This window comes from Ceratotherium simum, chromosome 5 (genome assembly GCF_057802395.1).
Source record: "Ceratotherium simum simum isolate JZ-2026a chromosome 5, ASM5780239v1, whole genome shotgun sequence".
Lineage (NCBI taxonomy): Eukaryota > Metazoa > Chordata > Mammalia > Perissodactyla > Rhinocerotidae > Ceratotherium > Ceratotherium simum.
In genome coordinates, this window is record NC_141904.1 from 44,134,997 (window position 1) to 44,155,958 (window position 20,962).

Genomic DNA, 20,962 nt, shown 5'->3' on the forward strand with positions numbered 1-20,962 from the left:
ATCTATTCCACATTTATTCAACACTCCAACAAATAATAGCAGAATACACATTCTTTTCAAGGGTCCACAGAACATAAACTAAGATAGACCATATCCTGGGCCATAAAACAAACCTCAAAAAATGTACATAACTGAACTATGCAGACACAGTGTACCAACATAGATTTTCTGGTTTTGATATTGTACTATAGTTATACTAACTGAGTGAAGTACATGGGACCTCTCTGTACTACCTTTGCAATTCCTTGTGGAAACTGTAAATATTTCAAAATATAAAATTAAAAAAAAAACAGTAGTGGTTGACACAAAAACTACAGACCAATTTCATTTACAAATACTCATGTAAAAATCCTAAAAAATCTTTTGCATATTAAACCTAGCACTACTTTAAAAATAATAATGTACTGTATCTTAACTACTCAATAGATATGTAGTACGTGGCTACTTAATACCTAAGGCTACCTTGTGCCACATGATAGGCGAGGCTAGAGAGACAGGCATGGCCCCTTATTCTTACAGGACTATTTTAGATGAGGCAGAGAACAAAGGTCTCTCTGAAATCTGAAGGATGAGATGCACTCAGCCATGCAAAGAGATGGGAGAAGAACATTCTGTGGAGAGGGACTAACACAGGTCCTGAGGTAGGAGAAAAGCAGCACTTGCATAGCCTATTCAGTAAACTAAGAAGTCAATATGGTGAAAGCATAGTCAGGAAGGGAAAAACAAGTATGACACAAGGCAGGAGAGGCAGCCACAGTCAGATCAGGTAGGGTTTTGCAGGAGTTTGATTTTATGATTGATGTAAAGGGAAATCACTAAAACTAGAAGTATACTGCTGTAAGGTTCTTACATAAGATATGAAGTGGTCTTATTACTTGAGAATATTTAATTCTGACACAGAAGAAAAGAAAAAAATAAGATGAAGCCTATACAATGTGACATGTATAGACAGGTAGAGCATATGTGTGCTAAACATGAATAAAAATGGATGAAAGGACCAAAAGATACCTAGTATTCATGAGTCATTAAACATACATGAGACATCTGGACCCTAAATATTCCTCAGACACTAAATATTAACCTAAATACTAAAACAGGAAGCACCAAATATTCAGTATACATGAAGTTTTAATTAAGCCACACACTGGTGACATCTATTCAGGTCTCGTGTGTTCTTTGCTTAAGAAACACAAATACAACCCATGGATGTTCAGCAAGCTCATTGTCAAGCTACAGCCAGGGCCAACTGTACCTGTCCCCACATCTCTCTCATACAGTAAATATGTGCTGTGGCCTGAGATACCTTCCGTCAGTGGGCCATCTTTCTAGATTTCACCTCTGAGGAAGGCTAATGCAGCTGAGTGGGGGCAATATGAATACATTGTTCCCCAGGATTCAGGTGCTGTGTACTTCACCCTGCCTGCACTCTATTTAAAATGTGTTAATTTTCTTTATCCCTTGCTCCTCACTGTGTGCACTTAATTGATCCAATAAATCATGTGACGTGAGATTTTTTAAATTTGATCTGTGATCCTTAATGTTCAATGAGCTCTTGGCTACTTTGTCTGGTAGTATATTTGGCGGTGACCATTATATCAAGGTACAAAAATACTCAAGTGGGGGGCCGGCCCCGTGGCTTAGAGGTTAAGTGCGCACGCTCCACTACTGGCGGCCCGGGTTCGGATCCCAGGCGCGCACCGACGCACCGCTTGTCCGGCCATGCTGAGGTGGCGTCCCACATACAGCAACTAGAAGGATGTGTAACTATGACAAACAACTATCTGCTGGGGCTTTGGGGAGAAAAAGGAGGAGGACTGGCAATAGATGTTAGCTCAGGGCCAGTCTTCCTCAGCAAAAAAGAGGAGGATTGGCATGGATGTTAGCTCAGGGCTGATCTTCCTCACACACACAAAAAAAGAAAATACTTAACCGATCCAAAAAGTGGCTGGAAAAGACAGAAGTAAAAGAGAAAGAACAGAAGGTACAGTAGAAAACTAGTGCAAGGTGGTAGATTTATATCGAAAATTACATTTAATAAAAATGATCTAAGCACCTCAAATAGAAGACTAATATTGTCAGATTGGATAAAAAGGCAAGCCCCAACCACATCTATCTTTAAGAAAACAACTTTAAGTACAAAGGCGTAGATTGGTTAAAAATTAAGGGATGGAAAAAATATGCCTTACTAACACTAATCAAAGAAAGTTGCCATGAGGATATTATCATTGAAGTAGATTTTAGGACAAAGAATATTCCACGGAGAAAGAGAGGCATCTCATAATGATAAAGAGTTCTATTCCTCAAGATGAGATATAATCCCAAATTTCATGTTTACATGGAATAACAGCTGAAAAAAAACAAAACTCATAACTGAAAGCAAAATAGCCAAAGCCACAATTATAGTCAGACTCTCTTATCTCTCTCTCAGTAAGAGACAAACAAGAAGCCAGAAAACCTGTAAAGATATAGAAGACTTGAACAACAACAACAACCAGCTTGACCTGACATTCACAGAACACTCCAACCAAAAACAGTAGTTACACATTCTTCACAAGTGTACAAGAAACTTTTACCAAAAGAGACCATATACTGGACCATAAAATGAGTCTGAAGAAATGGTACAGGACGCAAATCATACAAAGTACGCTCTCTAGCCACAATGAAATTAAATTTAAATCAATAAAAATATATTTGGTAGGCTCCAAATATTGGAAAGCTAAATAACAAACTTCTAAATAATCCACGAATCAAAGAAGAAATCACAAAGGCAATTAGAAATGATGTTGAACTAAATGAAAATGAAAACAAAACATATCAAAATTGGTGGGATGGAACTAGGACTGTGGTTAGAGAGAAATTTACAGTACTAAATGATATTAGGAAAACAGAGAATCACAAACCAATGATCTCAGCTTCTATCTTAAAAAATTAGAATAAGAGCAAAAAATGAAACCCAACGGAAATAGAAAAAAGGATATAATAAAGATCAGAAATTAATAAAATATAGGGCTGGCCCCGTGGCTTAGCGGTTAAGTGCGCGCACTCCGCTGCTGGCGGCCCAGGTTCGGATCCCGGGCGCGCACCGACGCACCGCTCTCCGACCATGCTGAGGCAGCGTCCCACACACAGCAACTAGAAGGATGTGCAACTACGACATACAACTATCTACTGGGGCTTTGGGGGAAAAAATAAATAAATAAATAAAGTCTTTAAAAAGAGGTAAAGGGAAATAAAGTTGGAAATAATTAAGAAAAAAAAAGAAATTAATAAAATATAAAACAAAAAAAAAGGAAAAAATCAATAAAACCAAAAGGTAGGTCTTTAAGAAGGCAAATAAAGGAAGTAAACCTCTAGGGAGTAGATCAAGAAAGAAAAAAGAGAGAATATTCAATTTCTCATTGCTGTTCAAATAAGCAATATCAGAAATGAGGAGACATCACTATAGATTCTTAGATACTAAAAGGATAATAAGGGACTATCACAAACAACTTCATGCCAATAAACCTGACAACTCAAGTGAAATATACAAATTCCTTAAAAGATACCAAGAAAAAATAAACTGAATAACTCTATATCTATTGGCTAAAATGAATTTATACTTTAAAACCTTCCCACAAAGATAACTTCAGGCCCAAATGGCTTCACTAGTGATTTTTACTAAACTTTTAAGGAGAAAATAACTCCAACTCCAAAAAAAAATCTATTCCAGAAAACTCAAGAGAAGGGAACACGTTCCAATTCTTTCCTTGGGGCCAACATTACCCTGATACAAAATCAGAAAAAAATTACAAGAAAAGAAAACTACAGACCAACATCCTTCATGGACATAGCCACAAAAACTCTTAAAAGTTTTACTAAATCAAATCCAACCTTATATAAAAAGAATAATACAGTATAATCACATGAGATTTAACCCCAGGTGGAAATTTGGTTTAACATACAAAACTGAATCAATAAGTTCACCATATCAGTGTCTAATTTAAAAAAGAACTATATGGGGGCTGACCTGGTGGCGTAGTGGTTAAGTCCATGTGCTCCACTTCAGCGGCCCAGGGTTCGCAGGTGCGGATCCCGGGCGCAGACCGACGCACCACTTGTCAAGCCATGCTGTGGTGGCGTCCCATATAAAGTAGAGGAAGATGGGCACGGATGTTAGCCCAGAGCCAATCTTCCTCAGCAAAAAGTGGAGGATTGGCATCAAATGTTAGTTAGCTCAGGGTAATCTTCCTCACACACACGTACACACACACACACAAAATTTAAAAAAAAAAATGAACTATATAATCATTTCAATAGATGCAGAAAAAATCCATCACAGTGAAATTTCTCAGCAAACTAGTAATGAAAGGAAACTTCTCAACCTACTAAAAGATTCTACAACAAGCCTACAGCTCACATCAGACATAATGCTATCTCCCTTGAAGAAAATAACTATGCTCAATAAAAGAAGCCAGGAATCCATTAAAAAGAGTCCATACCTTATTCCTCATTTATATAAAATTCTAGAAAATACAAACTAATTTACACTGACTGAAAGCAAATTAATAGTTGCCTGGGTCAAAAATGGGGGTAGCGAGGGATGGATTACAAACAGACACAAGGAAATTTGGGGGGATAATGGGCATGTTCATTATCTTGATTAAATATACATAAGTAGGGGCCGGCCCCGTGGCTTAGCGGTTAGGTGCTTGCACTCCGCTGCTGGCGACCCGGGTTCGGATCCCGGGCGCGCACCAACACACCGCTTCTCTGGCCATGCTGAGGCCGCGTCCCACATACAGCAACTAGAAAGATGTGCAGCTATGACATACAACTATCTACTGGGGCTTTGGGGGAAAAAATAAATAAATAAAATTATTAAAAAAAAAAAAATATATACATAAGTAAAAACTCATCAAATTATACATTTTAAATATATGCAGCTTATTGTATGTCAAAACAGACAAAATATGGAGATATAGCGAATGAATGACAAATATGATATTTCAATGCATCGTAATGATGGATTACATTCAACCAACACTATTGTAACAACAACTCGATGACAGTGAGAAGAAGCTGGAGAGAAGAGAAAAGCTGGATTTGTACTCATTCTTTACAAAAAAGTTATTTTAAAGCAAAGATTTAAGATTTAATCGTGAAACCATAAATGTATAGAATAAAAGGTATTAACCTGGTTGAGGAGAAGTCCCTTCCTAAGCATGTTGGAAAACACAGAAACTATAAGCAAAAAATTTGATAAATTTGACTCTGATATTTAAAAGCAAACAGATCAAAATACTGACAATTTAAAAGACCAATAATACTCAGTTGTAAGTGTGACAAAGCAGCTGTTGTTTTATACCACTGCTGCATGGAAAATTTTATATTACTATTTTGGTGAGTAATATCAAAATACAAAAGATGTATACACTTTGATGTAACAATGCAACTTTCAAGAACTTATCCTACAGAAACTCACAGAGATGTGCAAAGATACGACAAAGATATTGTGTTCAGGGTTGCTCATATGACAGAAAGTTAGGGAAAAAACTTGAAATGCCCATCAGTGGGGATTGGCTAAATAAATTATGCTAATACAATGAAATATTATATGGCCATTAAATAGACTAAATAATACATATGTACATGCATACACATTTCTGCCGTGGACATTATGAAGCAAGATACATACAAAACAGAATATTTAGTATGGTCCCATTTTTTAAAAAAAGAAGCTAGAGATATACTACATGTGTGGAAAATAATGAGGAGAATATACGTTAAGCTGTAAGCTATGATATTACAGAAGACTTTCACATTCTACATTAGACATTTCTGTACTGTTTGAACTCTTTAGAAGTAGGTATTGTTTTTGTTACCAGAAAAATAAACCTAAAAATCCTATGAAATAACTTGCCCTTATTGGCTTCTCATCACAGTCTTTCTCCAATTTGGTACCTCTAATAAATCCAAAATGCAATTTCTCTTGCAAAAGCTATTTAAAAAGCTCCTCTTTTCCCATAAATCTGCAAACTGCTTTAGTGCATCATATTTCCAGGCTCAGTCTGAAATCCTTTGCAGCTTTGGGTAAACGCATCAATTCTGCTTTTTCTTGCTCATCCAAGAAAACAAATGCAAAGAGCATCAAAAGTAAATGCTAATAGATGTTTGCTGCTTTATTTAACTTTTTGCTGACATTTCCACTTTCTTAAAAAGTAGGTATTTTCAATTGTTTTGTTTGTGAATAAACTTTATGGGATTCTACATTACCGAAAAAGTTTGAGAAAAAGGAACACTCAGTGGTTACACATTGAGAATGAGCAATCACTGACTTTACACTAAGCTCTTCCAGGGATTCTCTGTATTTACCATGAGTCATTTTACTTTGTTCCATCCATCAAAAGGCTCCGAAGACACAGGGCTTTGGAGTAGTAAGACCGGGCAATGCCTGATGACCACAGTGGGCATTTCATTTTCTTAACACAAGCCTAAACCCAAAGGTGGCCAGTGGCCAATGACTGGGCATTCCCAGGTAGTCTAGAGTGAGGAAAGAAGTAAAATCGAGTGGTGTCACCAGTCATCGTCAAAATTCAGGGGAGTTACAACCAAATTGCCTTTTGTGAGTATGTTACACTGAAGAACACTGGCCCTTCCTACTATTTCCTCTTCCAATCCACCATCCAGGGGAGAAAGGTCGGCTGTGACTGCAGTCTAGGAAGGCAGGGTGGAAATTCAACAGCCATGCCTCACCCTTCACTAATAAATCAATGCATACTAACAGGGAAAACACAGGGAGGGCAATGTGCTGGGGGCAAATGAGGTTGTACATGGTGTGGTTTCTTCCCTAAGTGAAACTCACAGTGTAACCGAGGATACAAGACAGGAAATCACCTACTGCAGCACTATCCAACAGAAATTTAATGCAAGCCACATGTTTTAAAAGTTCGGAAAGCTGCAATTAAAAAAGTAGAAAGAAACAGATGAAATTAATTTAAATAATATTTCACTTAGCCCAAAATATTATCATTTTAATATAAAACCAATATAAGAAAATTCATCGCTACTTTACACTCTCTTTTACTTTTTCTTGGTTATCTAGTATGTATTTGCCAGTTAGAGCGCATCTCAATTCAGACTAGCCATGTTTCAAGTGCTCAATGTGCTTTCTGTGGCTACTGGCTACCATATGAAAAAGCGCAGGTCTACAGGGGAAATCTAGTCAATCTAATCATAACAGGCAATGAGATGACTGCAGGAGAAGCTCACAGAAGCACCAAGATCCACAGACCTTCCAACAGAAACATTGACTTTTCTTTTAGTATCACACTCATTTTTTGCTTCTTCACAATTGAATCTAACGGTTTGGTTCCTCTTGCTTCTCCTTCACTCCACCTTACTGGACCGTGCCTCTCTCTTCACTTGTCTGTAGCTCATTCTCACTGAGGTGTCACTCACTTGCTGAGCTGAAATTTTACCCTTACTTCTTCACAAGTGTAATTCCACAATCAAGAATAAAAACTGAAGGGGCCAGCCCCGTGGCATAGCGGTTAAGCATGCGCACACCGCTGCTGATGGCCCGGGTTCAGATCCCGGGTGCACACCAATGCACCGCTTGTCAGGCCATGCTGTGGCGGCATCCCATATAAAGTAGAGGAAGATGGGCATGGATGTTAGCCCAGAGCCAGTCTTCCTCAGAAAAAAAAAAGAGGAGGATTGGCATTGGATGTTAGCTCAGGGCTGATCTTTCTCACAAATAAATAAATAAATAAAAGAATAAAAACGGAAAAATACAAAAGCTTACACTCTTGGGAAGTACATTATTTAAAGTCCTATCACTTACGTAATTCTATGCTTTTTAACTAGACAGCCTCCTCAGAGGGAAGGAAGAAGGAATATTATCTGTTTCCTCAAAGTGAAGCCCAGGACCTAGAGCAGAACTAGAAACAAGAATGATGGTGATAAAACTCAAGATTCCACTGGCTTAGGAGAAGCCATATGTAGCACACTCCCCATATGTGCCCTGTGACTGGCCAAAGATATCCTAAGCTCTATTTTAGCATTTTTTCAGTAGGTACAGGATGTGGTTTTTATCTTAACAAAGACCATCTTCTTTCAAACCAATTAGGCTGATTACGCAGAAACAAGTTATGTGTTAGCCCAAGTTTACGGATACAAATTTATTTTACTTAGCTTTAGCCCATTTATTCAGCAAACCAGGTAACATGGTATTTATCAGATTAAAGTTATTTGTTCAGTTATTATACAGACAACTTCACTTCATTCAATCCAGTATCAATAGAGTCCACCCTAGCCCTAGAGAGTTATTTTGCAAATACAAATTTATGACACGAACTATCAAGAATAGATCCATGCAAATCCATTTCACCCCCCTAAAAAATAAACCTCAAAGCACATACTTTCATGGCAGTATATTAGCAGTGTGTGAAGTCATCTTTGTATACCACAGGAATTGGTTATACAGCTCCATTCTACAATCTACAGAAGCCGTGAATAGGTATACATGTAGGCTGAAGAATTAGATTTATCTCCTGCATCCAATAAGTACTCTTTGTATAACTTTGAAATATCTTCCTAAGTTAAGCATTTTGAAATTTTAATCGAATCTTGTTTTCTATTTTAGAAATTTATGCCTATATGCATAGCAGAATCTTATTAATGGCATATTGAATACAAGCACGCAGATTCTTAAACTTACAAGGAACTTGTCATTCTAACATACCCTAAGAACCAATTCACATTAGATGGGTTGCAAGCAGAATGGAGCAAAATAATTTTAAAAGCCTGATGAATGCACAGGATTGATAACATTCCTCCAATGTAACGTGGCTGCCAGTCTGTACTACGTTGATGTCTCAGTGATTAAATATTTTTGGCTCCAAGGGTCCATAAAGAGGCTCTTTTCTAAAGACACAGTTGACTTAAAAGATTTACTAAAGCTTGCTTCAACTGCTATCCAAGAGAATTATTAAAACAATATAATTGTCAAACTAGTGTATTGCTAATCCCATTTTTATTGTTAACATTTGCCACTGAAATTGCTCTTTAATTGTTTGTTTTGGAACAGACATAAAATATCATGACAGCAATATTTTGGCACATATTGGAAAATCCGCAATGAATAAAGATTTTTTTCCAACAAAATACAGTTTGCCTATATTACTTGGCATCAAAGTGATTTACTAAAATAGGCCAAAACATAAACTACTGAAATAAAATGAAGAGAGATGAGACTTATAGCAAAATCAAAAGGCTGATCCATCCAAATTCATACTTAAGACACATTTAAAAGCAACTTCTACTCTTTGGAAAGTGGCAGAGGGGGAAAAAGAATGCCTTCTCTCCTGCTCATCCGGCAACTCTGCACTCAAACACCAAGCCACAGGGCTCTTTCGATGGCTGACGTTCTTCAGAACCCACATTTATTAGGCAGATCCAGACTGCCTTAGTGCCATAGACCCTGAAGACTGTATACAGGAATCCATTCAGCTTAATCCAATGCATGCTGCTGAACATCCACTCCCCACCCAACACAGCTGCCTGTTGCCAATGAAAACGCAGTGCTCTCACCAAGATGGGCCCTCCCAGGGAAGAAGTGCTCAGCTCCCGCGACAGCTCCTTTTTGTAGGCAATCAGCAACCTGGCTTTCCCCACCACTTAGCCTGCCAAGAGCAGGAACACTTGTGGCTGGAGCTCAGGATTAAAAATGTTCTGCCTGCTCCCTGCCCTGAAGGTGGTGTTAGAACTCCCGGGCCCTTAGATCAGACCTCTGAGACCAGCTCTGGCTTTTATGCTCGCTTCCCCACGGTCCCTTTGGCTGATCTCAAAAGCCTCACTGAGGGAGACTTGCAGGAAACTCCCAGAACCCAGCTTTCAACCTGTTTCAAGTTTCCAGTACAATCCCATGACCCTAAGCCTGATTCTCTCTGAGTCCCAACCCCGTGGCTACTCAGCCACACTGCATATAGCCCCTGAAGCATAGGGGCTCTAAAAGTTTTTCTTTTTAAGATACTATGTTTGCAAATATCTTCTCCCAATTGTTAGGTTGTCTTTTCGTTTTGTTGATGGTTTCCTTTGCTGTGCAGAAGCTTTTTAGTTTGATGTAGTCCCATTTGTTTATTTTTTCTATTGTTTCTCTTGCCCGGTCAGATGTGGTGTTTGAAAAGATGTTGCTAAGACCGATGTCGAAGAGCATACTGCCTATGTTTTCTTCTAGAACTTTCACAGTTTCAGGTCTTACATTCAAGTCTTTAATCCATTTGGAGTTAATTTTTGTGTATGGTGTAAGGTAAGGATCTACTTTCATTTTTTTGCATGTGGCTATCCAGTTTTCCCAACACCATTTGTTGAAGAGACTTTCTTTTCCCCATTGTATGTTCTTGGCTCCTTTGTCAAAGATTAGCTGTCCATAGATGTGTGGGTTTATTTCTGGGCTTTCGATTCTATTCCATTGATCTGTGTGTCTGTTTTTGTGCCAGTACCATGCTGTTTTGGTTACTATAGCTTTGTAGTATATTTTGAAATCAGGGAGTGTGATACCTCCAGCTTTGTTCTTTTTTCTCAGGATTCCTTTAGCTATTCGCGGTCTTTTGTTGTTCCATATAAATTTTAGGATTCTTTGTTCTATTTCTGTGAAAAATGTTGTTGGAACTTTGATAGGGATTGCATTGAATCTGTAGATGGCTTTAGGAAGTATGGACATCTTAACTATGTTAATTCTTCCAATCCAAGAGCACGGAATATCTTTCCATTTCTTTGTGTCTTCTTCAATTTCTTTCAGAAATGTTTTATAGTTTTCGGTGTACAGATCTTTCACCTCTTTGGTTAAGTTTATTCCTAGGTATTTAATTCTTTTTGTTGCAATTGTAAATGGGAAGGTATTCTTAATTTCTCTTTCTGCTACTTCATTGTTAGTGTACAGAAATGCAACTGATTTTTGTATGTTGATTTTGTATCCTGCAACTTTACCATATTCGTTTATTACTTCTAAAAGTTTTCTGGTGGATTCTTTAGGGTTTTCTATATATAGAAGATATTTGCAAACCATACATCTGATAAGGGCTTAATCTCCAAAATATATAAAGAACTCATGCATCTCAACAACAAAAAAACTACCAACCCAATTAAAAAATGGGCAAAAGACCTGAACAGACATTTCTCCAAAGAAGATATACAGATGGCCAACAGACACATGAAAAGATGTTCAAAATCACTAACTATCAGGGAAATGCAAATCAAAACTACAATGAGATATCACCTCACGCCCGTCAGAATGGCTATAATTAACAAGACAGGAAACAACATGTGTTGGAGAGGATGTGGAGAGAAGGGAACTCTCATACACTGCTGGTGGGAGTGCAAACTGGTGCAGCCACTATGGAAAACAGTATGGAGATTCCTCAAAAAATCAACGATAGAACTACCATATGATCCAGCTATTCCACTGTTGGGTATTTATCCAAAGAACTTGAAAACACCAATTTGCAAAGGTACATGCACCCCTGTGTTCATTGCAGCCTTATTCACGATAGCCAAGACTTGGAAGCAACCTAAATGCCCATCAAGGGACGAATGGATAAAGAAGCTGTGGTATATATACACAATGGAATACTACTCAGCCATAAGAAACGACGAAATCCAGCCATTTGTGACAACATGGATGGACATTGAGGGTATAATGCAAAGTGAAATAAGTCAGAGGGAGAAGGTCAAATACCGTATGATTTCCTTCATTAAGTAGTAGATAATAACAACAATAAACAAATACATAGGGACAGAGAGTGGATTGGTGGTTACCAGAGGGGAAGGGGGGAGGGAGGAGGGTGAAAGGGATAATTCGGTACATGTGTGTGGTGATGGGTTGTAATTAGTATTTTGGTGGTGAACATGATGTAGTCCATGCAGAAATAGAAGTACAATGATGTACACCTGAAATTTTTACAATGTTATAAACCAATGTTACTGCAATAAACAAAAAATTTAAAAAAAAAAAGATACTATGTGATTTTGAAGAGTATAAATTATTTGCAAAGCCAAAAAACATGAAACAACCACAGTATAAAGCCTTGCAGGATCTGGTCCCAAACTACCACTCAGCCTCACTCCCTACACTTCTCCACGGTCACTGGTCCAGGCCCACCTAAGTCCTCACCATCCCCAAAAGCTGGAACGCCCCCTCCGCTCATGACAACTCCCTCAGGGCCCTGTCCAAAGGTTACTTCTTCTGTGAGACTCCCCTCCCTGCACTGAGCAGAGTCGTCACTCCCTCCTCTGGCATCCACAGCCTCTACCTCTCTCCCTAACAGTGCCTACTATGCTCCTGTCCAATTCCATGCTTACACATGGCCCTCTCCTTCACCGTGAATCCAGGGACCCACATACTAGCCACCCAGACAGGAGGGAGCACTGTGCTTCCCAAACAAGCAGTTACAATTGGAGACTTTTTTTTTTTTAAAGAATAAAAATTACTTTCAATTGGTTATTTAACCCATTTGATCCATACTTGGAACTCTTGGTTCTACCACAGAGCTCCAGAAATGTTTCTTTCCTTAAGATTTGTACATGGCTATTCTGTACAAACAGGACATCAAATTCAGAGATCTGCTCCCTTCATCTTCACTTTCTGTAGGCCTGCAGGAAAGACACAGAAGCTGCCTGCCATTCCCGCCCATCGGAAGAGACAGGTTTGCTTTCTTAATGAAAAACATCTAGGGGAGGATGCAGTGCTGGTAAGAGCACATCATACGAGGAACTCTAGAAAAGAAGAAGGAAGTTCCAAAGCCTGTAATCAGGCTTTAAGTACATCAAACAGAAGCTGGAAAACAGTTATGGCCTAAGAGTGATGAAAAAAGTCATCAACAGGTCACAGCGACCACTGGAGGAATGAGTCAAATGCTGTTTTGTTTTTTTAATGGGTGGCTAGAAGACATAAGCAGTAGCCAAGTGTGTGGGGTCCCCATACAATTTTTTCATTATGTCTCGTCCTGATCAAATCATTGCTAGAAGCTGCTATATAGACTAGACACCACACAGGCCCTGGAAGTTAGAAACCAAACCTAACTGAAGTACATACTGTGTTTCCTTGAATGCAGGAATCTATCGCTTCTATTACTATTACTTTATCAAGCACTAAGAAAGAAAAATGCAGACAATTAAACCGCAACATTGTTTCTTATTACTTAGAATTTTCATTTTATTTTTATTGAAAGAGCTCTTTTAGACTTATTCAGACATATATATATAGTTTTATAATATACCACTCTTGAGCACTTACAGAAAGAAAAAGAAAAGGGAAATAAATTGGTTAAGGCAATGACGACCAGGTCACCCGGCTGAAAGCAATTGTAAAATGCCATTGATTTGGAAAGTACATCCCAGTTTCAGAAATGTTAAAATCTGAAAAAGATGTGCATCATAGAATCAATAAAATACTATATTATGTCTAGCTCAGTGACAAAAATTTAGAAAGGACAAGGATAGTTCACAGGATAACAGTACGATGACATTTCATTGATTAAAAAACGCATTTATACAGAGAAAAAAAGTTGAGATGATTCAACTCAAGAAAGACAAAAGTAAAATAGGAATTTAATAAAGTTCTTCGAGGACATCAAAGTCGTGTCCCAAAAAGCAGTTTTTGGTAAAGGCAGATAACCCACCCAGGTACAAGAGAACATTTCTTTGGCTAAGGGCACTCCCCTGCTATAAGCACCAACTTTCTTTCTATATTATATAACATATCATTTAACTCAACAGAAATAAAATGCAAAGGATTTGTGAAAAGAGGACGGGTCATTAAGCAATGTCCCTATACAACTGCAGAGCTGGTCAAGACTCAGACAAGGAAACCGAAGCCCAGTAAGGTTAAGTGAGATGATGAAGGACACACAATCCTTCCGGGCAGAGTTCGGGTTTGAACCCAACCACACAACATGGTTAAAACTCTAAAAAATTTTTAAATTTCACTTCAATTTCAGATGCACATTTCCATTCTTACCAGAATTACTTGAAAAATGAGTGGGATCAGTTTGCTTTCTTCCACAAGTCTGTTAAAAAAACAAAAAGATAACCACACATTAGATAACTCATATTTAAACTGCTGCCCTGATATGGAGCACTGCAACCCCACGTTTTATTGCCTAAATTCTGTGACCGAGAAACATATGAATAAATATTCATTTTTAATACATCGAACTACACCTATTAAACATAAGAAATATGGGGCTTCTTTGCAAGCGACTATTAGCTTAGCCTTATTGATCGGTAGCAAGTATAATCTCAAATAAATTGATAATATAAAAATTGATAGATTGATAAATGTAAAAATTAATTAAAATTCACAATTATAAAGACCATCAAAACAGTCAATGCCAGCTTAAATAATGCAACCAACTCTCACTGTACAGTTAAATTATAAGCATGCCACACAGTAATCTTTCATATATGCCTCATTAGCTATCTTCTCAGCATTAATTAATGTACAATGATTTTTAATGATCTTTAAATTTAAAAAAAGTAGACACCAGGGCCCTGCCCAGTGGCATAGTGGTTAAGTTCGTACGCTCCGCTTCAGCAGCCTGGGGTTTGCATGTTCGGATCCCAAGTGCAGACCTACGCGCCACTCATCAGGCCGTGTTGTGGCAGCATCCCACAAACAAAATAGAGGAAGATGGGCACGGATGTTAGCTCAGGGCCAATCTTCCTTACACACACACAAAAGGTAGACACAATTACCCAATAGACTCTAAGCACTTTCCCTCATCAAACCTAGTGGTAAATCGTCATCTATCATAACAGAAAATTTTTTCATGCAATTTAAGAGAAAATGGCCTTGATTCAAAAGTGACAGTTTTTACTAAGAATAGTGCTTCAATCTCTAAATATTCCTTTAGTCCAGGGATCAGCAAATTTTTTTCTGTAAAGGAGCAGGTAGCAAACATTGTAGGCTTTGCAAGCCACATGAGTCTCTACAGCAACTACTTAACTCTGTCACTGTAACGTAAAAGCAGGCATAAATAATACATAAATGAATAGTCAGGGCCGTGTTCCAATAAAATTTTATTTACAAAATCAGGCAGTGTGCCATATTGGGCCCATAAGCAATAATTTGCTGACTCTTCCTTCAGTTTAAGAAGAAAAAATCAGATTCCTTAATTTTATTAGCATTTACTTTGTAAGATAAACTACAGCACTTAAGACAAGCATGTTGCCTTCCTCGTAGGTATGCGCAGTTTATCTATTTCAGAGAAAATGCCAGGTGGATAGAAAGGGAATTTATCATCCGGCCTCCCCAGAGCTTGTCTGTCTGTGATAATACCTTGATAAAAGAAAAGCCTATGAGACTAGCCACAAAAAGATCACAGCATTTAGGGATATGTGTTTAGGGAAAGAGAGATACAGAGAGAGTTCCCAAAGATTGAAGCACTTGGTATCTTAAACAAACAAATGTGATTATTTCTGTAGTTTCAGTGTATTAGAGGGAAAAAGATTTTGATTACAACTATCAAACTCATTTACATTCTCTCACTTTCCTAGGAATTGAAGGCTCAGATGTGAAGATGAAGGTCCTTATACCGTGCCTGGGTGGGATTCAAGACCAAGCACAACTTCAGGCCAGAACATTCCCAATCTTCTTCCGCAGCTTCCTGGATGTTAACCATCTCTTTTCCTAAATTGATCTTTTTAAATTTTTATGATATATACTCTTATTAGGCCCAGGCTGAAATAGCCAAGCATATACATCTCAGAGTTGCCCTAGTAATCAAAGCTAAGAAAGTCACAGGGACACAGACACCACTACTTCTCCAATGGTACCTAGGAGTTACAGCTCCCTCTACCACAGTCTACCCCAACATTCAGATCCAGAAGCACCCACTCACAACACCAGCCCTTTCATGATAGTATTTTAAAATATATTCTATTATTAAGATATGACGACACAAACTACCTTAATACATTCTTAAAAATTACGACTAGTTCTTCTGCAAGTCTCTCTGCACGATGAGCAGGCTGGCCTGGACTATGTCTTAAGTGTCCTTTAATTCTAAATTCTAACACTCCAGTCCTTCCACTCTTCTGAGTACAATCAACCATGCCAATTTTTGTTCTTTGATTTGACTAACATAATTTAGACCCACATCTGGTAAATAAAAAGGGAACTCAAGCTAAATAATGTTTAGTTTAAAAAAATTCCTAAGACATTTTCTGTGACTCATAACTAACCTCAAATGCAAGTCCAAAAAAACTCTAAAGCAAGTATGGAACAAGGGCAGCTGCAAACGTTTACAACTATCTAAGGCAGTGTTCTTCCAAAGCGTGGGAAGTGACCAATAAGTGGGCAATGAGATCAGTTTACTGCGTATTGACTAGCATTTTCTTATTAAAAAATAATAAAATAGAGAATATCCAAGGGTGACACACGTAGTATCATTCCGTCACATTTTTGCTTCAGTGATAGGTCTGCATATGTGTACCACATAGTGGTGTAAAACCCATTTTTCTTATGTGTGGGTTGTAGATAAAACATCTGAAATCCACAGATTTAAGATTGCTTTGGAGACAATATTCATTTGACCTCAGTATATTCTTAAAATCTGAATTTTTTAAAAAGATTAGTCTTTTTTTTTTTTTTTATGGTGAGTAAGACTGGCCCTGGGCTAACATCCGTGCCCATCTTCCTCCACTTTATATGGGACGCTGCCACAGCATGGCTTGCCAAGCAGTGCGTCGGTGCGCACCCGGGATCCGAACCGGGGAACCCTGAGGTGCCGCAGCGGAGCACGCGCACTTAACCGCTTGCACCACGGGGCCAGCCCCAAAAATCAGTCTTCTTAACTGGAAGCATTTCCTCTCATACCACCGTAGGTCCAATTAGTGGCTCAGGTCTCAAATGATCAAACCCTTCATGCACTCTGAGTCACGGAGCCATCTACTTGGAGCTCTCTTCCTCTGATTTGGTACTCTGGAGAGCAGCTCCAGTGCTCAGGCCTCTGTAGGCCAGGGAGGACGAGGTTTACCTCTAAATAAAGTTGACGTGGCTGAATCTCAGGAAATTATTCAGGCAGCAAGCCTTAAATCATCATAGTAGAGTTTGGAAAATCATGATGCAAAAGGCTACCCTATTTCTGGGCTCTGTTGTGGTTGGCCACCAGGATGTATTTAAATCCGCAGTATTATTTTACTACAAGAGCCTATTATATTCTAAATTCCGAAAGAATGAAAATTTCTATGGCTTATGGACAGCCTGAGGTACAGGAAGTAAAGAGATCTATCTGAATTTTTTTAAACCACAAATAAACAAAATAGGTATCTTTTTGAAATTATCCCTAATCTTCAAAGGATTGTGAAGATATTAACTACATCACAGTATACTTTTCTTCCTTTATGTTAGCCATCGAAGCACACGGCGTTTAAGTAATTCCAGATGAGTAAATTCCCAAATGCAGCTCCTGGGACCACTTTACCTTGGATTTTTCATTTTGTTTTGTTTTGGTTTTTTCCTTAACAGTACGATTTAATGATAGATTGTGTATGGTTAAAGAGTTTTCCTTACTAGGCTTTGTTTGGGAAGATTCACTGGGATTTTGTATATCTGTGGTTTACATTATTAACAAAGGAGGTGCTGTTTGAATTAGAAAATTTTGAATAAACTTATGGAAATCTCTAGGATACATTATTTGACACTTTAATTCCTCCTTGTGCCTAAAGTAAATGTTGCTCTTAGTGTTGGGAAATTTTTTTAAATTTTTTTATTGATGTTTGATAGTTCAAGCATCAATGATACTATGTAAAATATCATGTATTTAAATTTTGATAATTATTTAGTTGAGATTTATCTATGTAAGCTACAAGCACAAATTGATCTATAACAAGATTTTATCACAAAATGTGCTGTGATTAATAAAACAAAACATTTACTTTAAATAATAGGTCAACACTTTTTTTTTTTTTTCTGTGAGGAAGATCAGCCCTGAGCTAATATTCATGCCAATCCTCCTCTTTTTTGTTTGCTGAGGAAGACTGGCCCTGGGCTAACATCTGTGCCTCTCTTCCTCCACTTTATATGGGACGCCACCACAGCATGGCCTGACAAGCGGTACATCAGTGCACGCCCGGGATCCGAACCTGGGCTGCCAGCAGCGGAGCGCGCACACTTAGCCGCCACGCCACGGGGCCAGCCCCAATAGGTCAACACTTTTGATGTAAGAAAGAACAATTGCTTTTGAGGTAAAGTCATTATCAGTGGCCTATGGAACTATGATGGCCTTGGTTTTCTTTGCTGCACGATTACATTTTACACACATTGAAAATAAAGGCTAACTATAAAGTAAATCTAGCAATATTTAGATATAAATGACTGGTTACAACTTAAATAGGGAAAGTAGGAATAGAGAGATTACTCTGCTTCTGTTCAGAGAGCTATAGAAGTAGGTTGGGCCAAATTTCAAACCATTATTAACATTTTTTTAACTTTCCTTTAAAACTTAAGACATTTAGGGATGCACCAAGAACAAGAATTAAAAGGAATTAGAGTCCCCCCTGCTCCACTCCACTATACTTCTATTTATTCAGAAAAAAGAGGAGCCCTGAGGAAGTGCAGAGAGAGGAAGGCAAAAGATCTCCACCTGCTCTGGGCTCAGTTTTACAGACAAAGAAAGGAGTACCCAGGAGTCTGTGATAAAACAGATCTACGAGACACCAGGGTTGGTCCATGGAGCTGCACCGTCTTGATTTTGCTTGTGTGCAGTTTTTATCTACCCATGTGGGTAGAGACAATACACATGAAGCTAGGGCCAGAAGTTGAGATCTACAGGTGACTCTATCCATCAGGGACACTATCCTCCCCAAAGGGCTTCTCCATCCACCATCTCTCCATCTTGTCATACAGATCTTACTTAGTACTGGAGACTTTTTTCCTGGAAACTATCTCAACTGATTAACACGATTGAGCCCTTGCTATGGGCTAATCTTATAAACTCAAAATTCATGCCCTCAAACTCAGAGGCAAGTGGCTTAACAGATACATAAGCAAATATAAAAACAAAATTAAACTTCTACGAGAGACATATGCACAGGATATAACAGAATAGACATGGGGAAAACTTAGAGAGCCCAGACTGGTGAGAAGAGATGTTTAGGAGCCTTGAAAGACAGTAGGAACTGGCCAGTTAGTGTGTGGAGGAGGCAGGTGTGCCTGTATGGAAAGGGTGGTAAGCATTCTGAGCAGTACAAGGACAACGTGAAACATAGCGTAGAATGACATAGCAGTGAAAGTCATGCAAGTAAGTTTGGATTTTACCCTGAAGGTTTATGGGGACCCTCTGAAGGACTTTAAGCAGAAGAATAACAGTTGGATTTTGAACTTTGTGGCAGTTTTAAAACATGACTCCACCAAAATACGATGAAAAATAGGATAGTCGCATAGTCTTAAAAGACTTCCCCACAAGATATTTATAATGGAGAAACCTGGCAGGCACCACCTTAACCACGTGAGCACTTTACTCTTTATAAAACACCATCTGCCACAGTACTGTTCTGCAACACACTGAAATTTCAAAGACTGTTTCTTCACCACAGTTTGAGAGTACTAGTCTAGAACCAGACAGACTAGTTAATAGGCTACTACAGTGAGCCAAAGAAGTCCTGACTGGGGCCTCATATTAGTTTTCTATTGCTGCATAACAAATTACCACAAATTTAGGGGCTTAAAGCAACATCCATTTTTTAGTTCAAAGTTCTGTAGGTCAGAAGTCCAGCTCAGCATGGCTGGGTTATCTGCTCAGCATATCACAAATTTAGAAGCCAGGTTTCAGCTGGGCTAAGTTCTCATTTGAAGGCTGGAGGTGGAGGGGATACGTTTTCAATCTCATTCTCATTGTAGACAGAATTCAGTTCCATGCAGTTGTAGGCCTGAGGTCCCTATCTCCTTGCTGGCTGTCAGCCAGGGATCCCTCTCAGGTCCTGAAGGCCACTTACATTCCTTGCCATGTGGCCTCCTCTATCTCTGAAACTATCAGTGGAGAATCTCCTCCATGTTGAATCCTTCTCAAACATCAAATCTCTTTGACTTCCCTGTCTCTGACCTCTAGACCAGATTCAAATGGCTCATATGATTAGTCAGGCCCACTCGGATAATCTCCATATTTTAAGGTCAACTAGTTTGGGACCTTAATGACATCTGCAATATCCCTTCACAGCAGCACTAAATTAGTGTTTAACTGAACAACTGGTAGAAGGTATGTATACACCAGGGGCTGGGAATCTTGAAGGTCATCTTAGAATTCTGCCCACTACAGGCCTGAACTTACCCTCAGTGCAATTCCATCTTACCCCCACCTCTTAAAAAAAAAAAAAAAATCATATTTGATTCTTTGAATAAGCTGCTTCTGGCCAACTTGTGTACAAACTCAAGATAGATGCTGGACATTTTTTAGCTTTCCAACAACACTGGTTAGGAGTTTCAGATTTCATATTTGTTGTAACTGAGCACTAGAGTACAAACAAAGCTTTTGAGTTTCTTACCATAATTTACCAGTCTAGTGGACCAACAACCGTCATTTTAAACAAAAAATCTCCAACATCAAGCTGAATTTAAAATTATTGGTTCAATGAATCAGCTTCAAAAAGAAACGAGTTCATAATGTTTAGTTACAGCATGATATAATGTCTATCCTGAAAGCAAGAATATTTGTAATGTTTCTCCTTGAAATGTTTGCCCTTGCCAGCGATGCCTGCTAATCCTCTTGCAGAGAACTGCAGAAGTCTTACCAATAAAGGTACACATATGAAAGGTTTTTTTTCTTTTTTTTTCACAAAAAAAGGGCAGAGTTGAGATTTTAGCTGCTTTAGCACAGAGAATTTCAGATCTGGTCATTTTACAAAGATCTACAAGAGTCCTCCTTATGGGCAGGCATTATACGTCTTCCCTGAGGAAATTTACACCCCAGTGGGCACAAAACATACA

At 38.5% G+C, this 20,962-nt stretch overlaps 1 protein-coding gene across 4 annotated transcripts in view; it reads right to left on the reverse strand.

Annotated features, from left to right (window-relative positions):
* Positions 1 to 20,962, reverse strand: part of ULK4 (unc-51 like kinase 4) — a 533,886-nt gene that overhangs the window by 279,723 nt on the left and 233,201 nt on the right. For all 4 annotated transcript variants that reach the window (XM_087430781.1, XM_087430782.1, XM_004419552.3 and 1 more), the window contains exon 31: positions 13,997 to 14,045. In XM_087430781.1, the coding sequence (XP_087286907.1) occupies positions 13,997 to 14,045 (49 nt within the window). The remainder of the gene's footprint in view (positions 1 to 13,996; positions 14,046 to 20,962) is intronic.